Raw genomic sequence first — 11100 nt, 5'->3', positions numbered from 1 at the left:
AACTCAGAAATCTGCTTGCCTCTGCCTCCCAAGTGCTGGGATTAAAGGTATGCGCCACCACTGCCCAGCTCCCCGTGCCTTTTCGTAATACAGAAAAGTATATGGATTAATGCATGAAAATTGTTTTTTATTTTAATGCCTCAAATTTTTGAGCCTTAATGACAGCTCTTTGGAGCTTGTAAAAACCATCATAGTCTTACTATATGAAAAATTACCTTATGGAAAAGTTTCATCCCCATTGTTATCCATTATAAATTATTTCTCTAGTGTATACTATTTTATTACACTGTAGTTGAAATGTTTCTTCAACACCAGCCTGCTCTCTGTACTATACAAAAAGTTCTTGGGCTGAGGAGGTGGCTCCATTGGTAAAGTGTGGCACAAAGCATGAGGATCCACTTTCTGATCCCCAGCAGCTGTGTCTAACCCAGTGCTGGCAGATCCCTAAAGCTCACTGGCCAGCCAGTCCTGCTGGATTCAGTGAAAGACTGTGTCGGGGGCAAGCAGGGGGCTGAAGCAGAGAGGCGGTAAAGGGAGACTGCCAAAGCTGTCACCCCTCAGCTTTCCATTCTCTCCCTCCCTCCCAAGTCCTTCCTCCCTTTTTTCACTGTAAGGAAGAAAAAAGCCTCACTGTTTCATTCATTTCCTAACTGTACAAATCATAATGTACACCATAATTTTTGTAGGCTGTTCACATTTAAGTAGCCAGCAAACAGGTCAGAGCTCAGACAGGCATTCTCCTGTGACTGCACTTGTGGCCCTGACCTCCCAGACCAGTCCTGCTGCGTTCAAGATCCTGACTTCCAGCAGCCCCTAGTCACTCATAGCCTGGGAGGCCTTGTTAGCATCTTCTAATTCTAAAAGGTGCCTCAGCTTGAATCTTTTAGAAAATGTTTGTTTTTAACTCTGTTGGGTGTGGGGGGTAGGGGGTAAGTACTGGAGTGTACAGGTGCCATCAGAGGCTAGAGATGTCAGATCCCTTGGAGGAGCTGGACTTAAATTTGTAGGCCAGGGTGGGTGTTAGGAACTGAGCTTGGGTCCTCTGGAAGACAGATCAGCCCTTTCTGTCCCCAGCCTGAGTCTTGAGGGGTAATTTCCTCTGTTTTGTTTGTGGCGGCTGGACTGTTGTACAGAATCAACCGTCCAGAACTTGCCTTCTAGTCGCTACTTGTTTCACCTTGGCTTTGACATTTCTCAAGGCACAAAGGCACCTTCCAGTGGGGCTGTTCAGTTTATGGATGGAGGCTGTCTTTGGAAACTAGCCTTCTGGCTATAATTGAGTCAGGAAAGCTTTGGACCAGAGAATTTTAAATTCTGGAGACAGACCCAGGTGATCAGGGCTTGATCTCATCCATCTTCTTTTAGGTGCTCCAGTGTCCTACCTGTCCCGTATCCCATGGTGACTGGAGCTGTCTGTCCATGCCACGGCACAACAGGGACTGTTTGCGTAGTTACATTTCCCTTGGCTTTGGCTGAGTACTCTTAGTGATAAATGCAGACTTTAAGCCTTTCCATCTCACACCCTGCTCCTAAACCAAATGCTTTCCTAGAATCTGTTTGGGTGTTAACAGATGCTCCTGGGGCTAGGCAGCATTCCTCTGGATCAAAAGAGGAGTATTTCAGTTGTCACTGGAGGACAGGAAGCCTGAACGGAGATGTAATTTTGCTATAGTTCTGTACTTAAGCTGCATTTCATCCTCTTCTATAAAATGCACACTAGGTTCGATCCCTTTAAGCCACTGCCTGTGATTCCTTAGGGAGAGTAGCAGTGGGACTTTACACCCCTTAGTTCAGAGGTTCTAGGAATTCTGCCAAAGATCACTGTCTTGGTGGCTACTTAGTCCCTGAATTCTTACTCATTTTCTAGTTGGCTTTACTTTAACTAGAGTGTTGTGCTGATGTGGTTCTGAAGTTTTAGAGAACACCATCCTTTTAGATGGTTCATTTTATTTACATGCCTGTACACTGATGTGAAATAGACTTGCCTCAACTTTCCTTGACCCGACACTGAAAATATTGTGACCAAAGTAAATTCTGTCACCTGCCTTAAGCCTGTTTCCATCTGCAAAAAAATGTTCTTCCACTTCATAGGTCTTGTTGGATTGTTCAGTGAGGTGATATATATAGAACAGCTTAGGAAAGTTAGGACTTCGTAAATGTTTGCAGGACACCCATAGCCTAAACTGTTCTACTTCCCAGTTTTCCACTTTGCAGACACTCAGTCTGCGTTTACTTAATGCTTGTAGGACGTGGGATTAGACATTGTGCTGTATGGTCCTTATTTTAATACTTTGACTAGCTAGCCTTGGAGTATATTGTGACTTCTGGCTTAGCAGCTGCTTGGCCCATTTCTGAACAGATCTTGTATCTCGGATACTATAAGAAATTTGGGCTCTGAGCTAATTCTAGTGTTCAGGAAGATGAGGTAGGAGAAATGGTGTGAGTTCAAGGCCAGCTCGTGGTGCCTAGTCAGTTTAGGGTTAGTCTATGATACAGAGCAAAACCTTGTCTAAGAGAAGAAAGAAACCAAAGAAGCAACCCAAACCCAAGCAGAAAGCCTACACTTTACCACGTGCCTTGGCCTCGGCGGCTCTGCTCTTCGGTGCTTCTCTTGGTTGTTGGCAGGCTAACCTCTGAAAGAATGTGTATGTAATTTTGGGAGGTGTATGGTTTAAAAGCCAGCCCCCCCCCAATCATTATTATTGCTATGCGTATGATATGTGGTGATGGTTGAACTCCAGTTGTTGACTGGCAAAATGCATGCTATTTGTCGCCTCACACTGAGTTACATGGGGACATTCAATAATTTCTGATGTGGAGTTAGCGCTCCAGCCTTCTGCCTTTCTCTTATTTGAGTCAAGACTTCTCTTGTGCTTCCTCTGGGGCGGCTCTGCTTTTATCATTTGGCTAGAATGTGAAGTTCATGGTGATAGTGTTTCTGAAGTAGTTTTCTCCTGGTGAACTCCTGTGACTGATCAGCAGCATGTTTGTTCCCTCCAGTATGCTGTGAACTGAGGGCTTCAGCCCTGTTCCTTTCACTGAGCCACAGTGGGAGACACTTTTTATGCAAGGTGTAGTTCCCACACAGTCTGAAAAATACAGCCTGTGAAATGGCATTATTCTCACTTTTTAAAATACGGTTATTTAATTGTGTTGCAAAACTGTTATACAGGCAAATTTTACCAAGTTTTCTTGTTGTCTCAACTAAGGTTGTTCATTCTGTTGAGAATTTCTATTTTCCTATCAGGTGAATCCCAGAAATTTAAGTGAGTCCAGAGAAAGTCATCTTCCCTATTGTCAGTGATTGACTGGAGCACAGCTCACGAGCCCACTCGAGCCCTCAGTCTTTTAAAGGCTAAACTGAGAGGGAGGGGTGGAGAAGGAGACAGGCGTGTAGAGAGGCTGGAAAAAGGCACTGGTGGGCTGGGCGTCATGAACTTGTATAATAGGATTGGTGAAGTGTTGATCAGTACAACTGATGCCATTCTCATGGGAAGACTAACTGGCCTGTATTCTTCACACAACTGCAGGTGCGTCCACCCGCGAGGAGGTGTGATCCAGAGTGTTGCTTCCTGGAAGCACGGCTCCGGCACACAGTATGTCGGCTCCCGGCCAGCACAGTCGTGGACTGCCGTGACCCCGCAGCAGACGTGGGCTGCACCAGCAGAGGTCGTCGACCTTACCTTGGATGAGGATAGCAGACGCAAATACCTACTGTAATGCAGTGTCACTGTCCCCCGCACTGTTCCTTCCAGCTCCTCTCTGTGACATGGAAGTTCATCTCCTAGCTTCAGCTTCCAAAGCTGTGTGGCATTTGTGGGATGGAAATTCATGGTAACTCCCCTCTTTTATTAAAATAATTCACTTAGGAAAATAACTTAGCACAGAGAAATAATTTTTTCTTTTCCAACAAGAATATGAGAATGGTGGATTTTATTAGACAGCTTCATTTTGCTTGGTGACCTACCTTAAAGTCACTCTCCATTTAGAATAATATTTTACTTACTAGGCAAAATGGATTTCAGGTTTTGAATCTTATATTTATTTTTCTGTATAATGAAATTAATATCTAGCTGTGACCACTCTCTGTCTGTGTCACTGTCACTCCTGGTCTCGGGCATTTGCACACTTATCAGTCAGGACCTCATTGGCACCTGGTAGGGCATGTGCATTTAGAAAACCCTTCCTTAGATGTGGAAGACAGAAGTATTATAAAATATATTTTTCCTTTAGCTTATCTTCTGCCTTCTTTCTTGACATAGCTCTGTCTGTTTGCCATAACACAAATATTTGAAATGCCCCCTTTTATTTCCAAATACTGTTCAGGGGACTCAGTTGATCTCTTTGTTGCAATAATTCATAATTCTTTGAGGTTTTCTGGATATCTGAGGAGTGCATTGAGAGATCAGCAGGAAATCTGCATCTCTCCACTTCTTCCCCCTGGTTTATTCCAACAGTAAGCAGACATGGAAACCTGGTCCTTGAGTAGGAGGAGTGGAAAAGGCCGTGGCATCTGAGGCTGTAGGCACTTGCGAATCTGAGTGGACAGTGCCTTTCCTCATGTCTGCTTGCTCCATAGAGGGTGTGACCACTGTTTAACTGGACCCAGGCTGTGTTTGGGTAGTTTTCTCTACCTTCTAAAAATATGTATACAAGAGAAATCAAAATATACCAGAAGAAATCAGATGCAAAGCACATCGATAGTACTGTTAAGTCTTAACAGTATTTAAAACAATTAGGAAAGGGTAATAGAAACTTCAGGGAATTTAGGAAATGCCAGCAGAGGAATTTTGTGGCATCAGTTACTACCTTTTTTCCTATAATGTTGTAGTTACTAGTGAAGTACTGTTAAAAAGCAATACCTAGAATTAGAACACTATGTATTGTGCACAGGGGGAGTAAAGTCATACTGGCCCAGAAGACATCACATGTTTCTGTTTTTGTTTTCATGCAGTCTTGCTATGTCCCTTTGTCCTCCCTCCTCAAATGTCTTGGCGGCTTTTCCTCATTACAGGATGAGACCTGCCACTTTCATTCAGTGCACACACATTGACCAAGGACCTACCCTGCATAAAACCTGTGTAGGGTGGATGTGTGGAGGCCCTGAGAGGAATGAGACACAGCCTGCCTGCATGCTCCTGCATGGGTCTGCCTGGCTCCATCTGCCTGGCCTTTCTGTTTTCTTACATAAAGACAGGTTTATTCATTATTCTCCTGGTTACTTCAGTTCTTTTGTAGACTCCTTCTGTAGGGATGCATTTGAGCATGTGCTCGCTGATCTTTTCTGGCGGTATCTCATTTGACCTGCCCTCTGCTCACCAATTTTTCTCTTCAGTCTACTACTATTCTACTAGGCTTTAAAATCCTGAATCTCCAGTTATCATTGATCACTCTCACCTGGCCACAATCCTAGATAGAAACCAAAGACCCAGAGGCCAGAGCGAAACAGAGCTCCTGAAAATTCACTGCTGGTATATCTTTGGACTTTCACATCTTGCTTTAGGATTAATTTATTGAGTTTTACTGTTACACATTTTTTTTTACTTGAATTAAAATACTCAACAAAGGAGAAACATAATTTCTGGTCTTTGTTTTCCAGAAAATCATTGGTGAGAGAATACAGTGGAGGATATGACTTGAAGTTTTTGCAGCTTATGTCTATTTCCCCCAGTATCAGGGGCCCAGCCCCATTTTAAAGAATGTTTTTGCATTACTTATTTTCATGTTAATAATGTTCTGTTCAAGTCTACACAGCAGGTGGTCTCCCTGACATTCCCTTTAGTCTTTTTAGCCGTCCTGTCTTGGGGTGTGCTCTGGACTAGGATAGAAAGGAGCCAGACTCTCTTCTGGCCCGCCCTTTATCTTAGGTTGCACACAGAGACTCCTGATCTCTGACCTGACTACTTGACTTGGCGCATCAGAATGGAGAGTTAGACAGTAATATGCAGGAAGTGTAGGGATGCTTGAGGCAGTCTGCTCCCTCTAGCAAGTATGGGATTTTCCCATTTCCCATCTCATAACTAATTAAGAGGGCAGTTGAACTCCTCTGTTATTGCTACATCCAGGAGAGTGGAAATGTGGTTTCTGGCAAGGTATTAATTAAATTCTGTGACATTCAACTCTCATAACATTGGAAGTTTCTTTAAAAGTATTGTTTCCTAATCAAACTTTTACATTTGGTACCATGAGTTCTTTATGCTTTGCCAAGACATTGTTTGAGGGATACAGTGGGATCACAGATTGTTTTATGCCACAAATGTGGTTAATTCCCTTCCCCTCCAATTAGAAGAGCCAGAAGCAGAAACCAGGCTGTTTGTCACTGTGGCAGCTCTGTAGTGCAGCTACACAGCAGTGGTTCTCCACCTGTGGGTCTTGACCCCTATGGGGGCGGGGTGTGGTGGGTGGGGAATGACTCTTTCACAGGGCTTGCAGTGTTAGGACGGTTGAGAACCACTGATGTAGACTCACTGGATGCCGTCCATGGTGAGAGATCAGCCCTAGCATGTGTTTGTCAGCCAGTTATGAGCATGACCTGCCTGGTTTGCTAGTTCAGTCATTGTTCACCTACTGTTAGCAAATTAGCACCATGAGGAATTAAGACAGATGTTGCCTGCTTCTTTTGTACTGTGTCACAAGGCTTGCAAAAGCCTGGGGCACAATTTAGTCTTAGTTTTGACTTTTTTTTTCTTTTTTCTTTTTAAAAGGCAAAGAGCCAAGCCCCAATTCCTGTTCTCCCGTATGTGTGTGATGTGACTTCCATGTGTATATAAAACTATTGCACCCTAACCAAACTTCCTCAGACTGTGCACTGTTTGTTTAAAATAATCACGTATTTTAGTTCAATGCTGTTGTATTTTTTTCTTTTTATTTAAAACACTACTTACTCTAACAAATTTCAAAGGGTAGTGATCTTAAAAAAATCACTGGAAACTAGGAAATGTTTTTGTTGTTGCTTTGTTCTTTAAAGAGTGCAAAGGTCACAGAATCTTTTGCTCTCCTTACCGTGAACGTGAATTGTCAGCCATTGTGTGGCTAGGAACCAGTGCACTTGGCGTCCACAGATCTGCTGTTGCTGGGACTGAGCGTGGACTTGACGCAGTGATGGCGAGTCATTGCGGAGACGGAATGTTTTCCAAATGTGCAACTCAAGTTTGTAAAATGAATTTGGTTCTTTACATCATTATTTAGGTTTTGTTTCCATTTAGTATTTAATGGTCTTTGGAGAAAAAAAATAAACAGAGTGTTATATATATATTTTTTGGTGCAAGATAAGATTTTGTTTTTTGAAATGAGTCTGTAGCATAAAGGTTAAACTATTTTAAGATAAAATAAAAATAGAGTGTATTTAAACAACGATACTTTGTGAGAATTTTTTTCCTGCCTCAGTTAATAAGGTGGTGTCTGGAACCTTTCCCAGGCTGTCCTTTGGAGGTGAAAATGTTACATTATGCTTACAGACCATTATAAGAAGCCTAGTTTTCTAATCAATATCTCTGTCCTGTTTCTAAGATGTGTTCCTAAGTAGCCTGTGTCAGATCAACGGGAAAAATAGTTTAATGGGATTAGGGGTTGGCTCAGTTGGTACTTACCAAACCTGAGGACCTGGGTTTGATTTCCTGCACCCATTTAAAAAGCTAGTGGCACACTATCGGAGTATGGCTGGCTCACACACTGGGGAGGTAGAAGACAAAAGGACTGATCCTTGGAGCATAATGCCTAGACAGGCCGTCTCTGTCTTAAGGAGGTGGATGGCATTCCTGAGGATGACAACCAAGACAATCCTCTGTGCCCCTCCCCATACACACTTGGGTATGTGCCCCCAACACACCAAAAGCAATAAAAGAAAAAAGGAAAGACAATTTTGCATTAGCTTCCTTATGGCCCGTATCTCTCCCTGTAGCTAGGGCCAGTGAGATTGTGGGCACAGTTGAAGGGGCCTTTGTTCTCAGGAACAAAATTCTATTCAGAACTAATCACTTTTCAGAAAAAAGCATGCCAGGGTCTGACCACTATGGCTCTATGTGACTTAACAGTGTATTTCATTAGCCCCGCGAACTCTCTCCCTAGTTTGGTTCTGCTTTCAGAGTTGTATTTGATTACAAAAGCAGAAGAAGCCATAGATGAACGTGTCATGACTTTTGTAAAGTGCACTAAGACCTAGCTCCTAAGTCCTGTCACTCCACTCCAGAGTCTCTGAATCCAGTACTTACTGATTCTGTTTACTAAGCAGAGGCCTCTTCCAGTGTGTTTGAAATGCCTCCTTCATACTGCCTCGTACTTGAAACCCAGACGCAGTAGCACCTACCGAGAGTTTATAGTCACACAAATGCCTTGACGACTCTACAAGGAAACCATTTGCCATTTGTAGACTCGGCACAAGTAAGTAAAGTAATATGTGGCTAGTACTCGTCTCACTTGGCCTTCCTGCTGGAGCCTTTGGTGGACCGTGGCTTGCCTGAGATTCTGAACCTGTGGGTCACGGCCACCGCAGGGTTTGCATAGCAAAGGTTCACGTTACTATTCATAACAGTAGCAAAATTACAGTTCGGAAGTAGCAACCAGGAACTTTATGATTGGGGGTCCCCACAACATGAGGAACCATATAAAGGGTTACAGCATTGGGAAGGTTGAGAACCACTGCCTGCTTGGTTTGTTTTTCCTGTAGACACGTCACTGTAACTTCAATCTAAAAGGGGAAACATTACAGAGCAATCATATAGATATAGTTATACATGATATACATTCATTTTTATGTTAGCTATGCTCCTGCTCTGGAAGGAGCAGTCTTCTTAGATCTTGGTAAGTATGAGTCTCTCTTCTGATGCCTTTCTGTCTGTCCCCCCTTCCCTCCCTTCTCCCTTACTCCTACCTCCCACTTCTCTTGAGAAGGGGTTTTACTAAGTAGCCCTTGCTAGAACTCCCTGTGTGTATCAGACCGGCCTCGAACTCACAGTGATCTGCCTGTTCCTGCCTCCAAGTGCTGGGATTAAAGGTATGTTCCAGCATACACAGATTCTCCATCACCATCATCAGAAACTCGGGGGCTTAAGAGATGGCTCAGTGGTTAAGACCCCTGGCTGTTTTTGCAAAGGACTCAAGTTTAATTCCCAGCACCCACATTGCAGTCTGTAACTGCCTCTAATTCCAGGTCTAGGGGATATAAAATCCTCTTCTGACCTCTGAAGGTACCCTAAAATACGTACTAGTGTACACATAAATCTAAATTGTAAAATATTTATGGCCTTCCCTTTTTTTTTTTTAAGATTTATTTTTGTTTGTTTATTTGTTTTGTTTTTCGAGACAGGATTTCTCTGTGTAGCCCTGGCTGTCCTAGAACTCACTCTGTAGACCAGGCTGGCCTCGAACTCAGTAATCTGCCTGCCTCTGCCTCTCAAGTGCTGAGATTAAAGGCGTGTGCCACCACTGTCTGGCTAAAGATTTATTTATTGATGTAAATACACTGTAGCTGTTTTCAGACACACTAGAAGAGGCCGATCTCATTACAGATGGTTGTGAGCCACCATGTGGTTGCTGGGATTTGAACTCGGGACCTTCAGAAGAACAGTCAGTGCTCTTAACTGCTGAGCCATCTCTCCAGCCCCTCTGCCCCTTTCTTTCTTCATGCCCACATGTACCCTGTTCCCACTCATTCATTGAGATCAGAAAACAACTTAATAGCAATCAGTTCTCTCTTCCATCATGTGGGCACCAGGGTCAAACTGATACATAGGATTAGGGAAGTTCCTGGGCTCCAGTGGACCGTTGGCTCAGAGAGCAGGAGTGGTGAGTGTGGAAGATGAGCCTGAGTATCAGACACAGGGAGGGAATGCCTGCTTTACCCTGGAAGCTAAGGTGCTTCGGTCCTGCCACACCTCTGCTCTTCCTTTCAGGTTGATGGGGCTTTATGCAGGGCTCCCTGTGTGTGATGGGGCTCCATGATTTTTTTTCTGCTGGGCCTTGGTGTTGCATTTGATGGGTAGGTGAAGGATAAGCATGGCACAGTGACTGGTGGGATCTAGACTTGGCATGCTGCCTGGTAACACACGCATTTGTTTTATTTATCTATATAATTTCCTTCTCACTGCTGAAGGAAGCTTGTGGGTACCTCCTCCCTGCTGAAGGAAGCTCGTGGGTACCCTCTGCCCTTTGTGCTCTGTATACTGACACCTTAGAGGGTTAGCTCTCTTTCCTTCAAATAACACTTCAGTCTCAAGAGTGAGATGGCGAAGTGGATCCTCACTTTCTACCTGACTGTAAGGCAAGCACGTACATTCGATTTTAGGGTGGCTCATTACCAGTGGCAGAGCTGTCAGGTCAGAGGTGGGTACAAAAGACAGCGGATAACCTCAGAAAACTGGATGCTAAAGGGAGTTGAGGTTTATGTGTTTGCTTGTTTTAACTGAGAGAATACTTTGCTGGCTCTATAATGGGCTTTCGAGCTCTAAGGAGGCCGTGTCTCTAGCGAAGCTGTTCGGGGGTGAGATTCACTGCTCGGCAGCACTGTAGGCTTTTCCACGCTGAAGCTGCTGACTCAGAAAAGCTCTGAAGGACTTCAGTGTGCTCAGTCTTGACTATGAACTTGGCTTTCAGAGTTCTAAGAGAATGTTTGTTTCTCAGTTTCCACGTGGGATAAGAAGTGTTAAAGATTGTTACAAATTTACAGATCAGAAGCTGAGCAAAGGCCTGACAAGAGATTCAGATTTGCACGGGACAGACTTATCTAGGACAACTTTGTGTTTTATATGATTTTTTAAAACCCTCTTTTCTTTGGTTGGTGTTTCCCTTTGTTTCCTTTTCTTAAAAAGATTTTATTTTTAGTCATGTCTGTGGGGAGGGGGTTCTGTGTGGGGTAACTGCAAAGTATCTGTGGAGGCCAGAGGTGGTCAGGTCCCCTGGGGTTAGAGTAAAGGATGGCTGTGAACTGCCTTACCTGAGCGCTGTGGCTCTCCTGGAGAAAGAGCAGTGCCCACTAGTAACCATGGAGCCATCTCTTCAGCCCCTCCTTAATTCTTTTTGTTACTGGCTTTATCTTATTCCAGCCAGAGGAGAATGAAACATCTTTCTGAGTAGATAAATGTTTGATTGGGCAAGTGGTCAAGA

General features: G+C 43.8%; 1 protein-coding gene across 4 annotated transcripts in view; it reads left to right on the top strand.

Moving 5' to 3' along the window:
* CUNH18orf25 (chromosome unknown C18orf25 homolog) overlaps positions 1–7356 on the top strand; it is an 85942-nt gene extending 78586 nt beyond the window's left edge. For 3 of the 4 annotated variants that reach the window (XM_031366093.1, XM_031366092.1, XM_031366090.1), the window contains one exon: positions 3531–7356. In XM_031366093.1, the coding sequence (XP_031221953.1) occupies positions 3531–3720 (190 nt within the window). In that variant the 3' untranslated portion in view covers positions 3721–7356. The remainder of the gene's footprint in view (positions 1–3530) is intronic. The other variant, XM_031366091.1, reaches the window with a different exon arrangement.
* Positions 7357–11100: the final 3744 nt, after the last annotated feature.

This window comes from Mastomys coucha, unplaced genomic scaffold, assembly GCF_008632895.1.
Source record: "Mastomys coucha isolate ucsf_1 unplaced genomic scaffold, UCSF_Mcou_1 pScaffold13, whole genome shotgun sequence".
Classification (NCBI taxonomy): domain Eukaryota; kingdom Metazoa; phylum Chordata; class Mammalia; order Rodentia; family Muridae; genus Mastomys; species Mastomys coucha.
The sequence above is the reverse complement of the archived record's forward strand: the minus strand, read 5'-3'. Positions and strand labels throughout refer to the sequence as shown.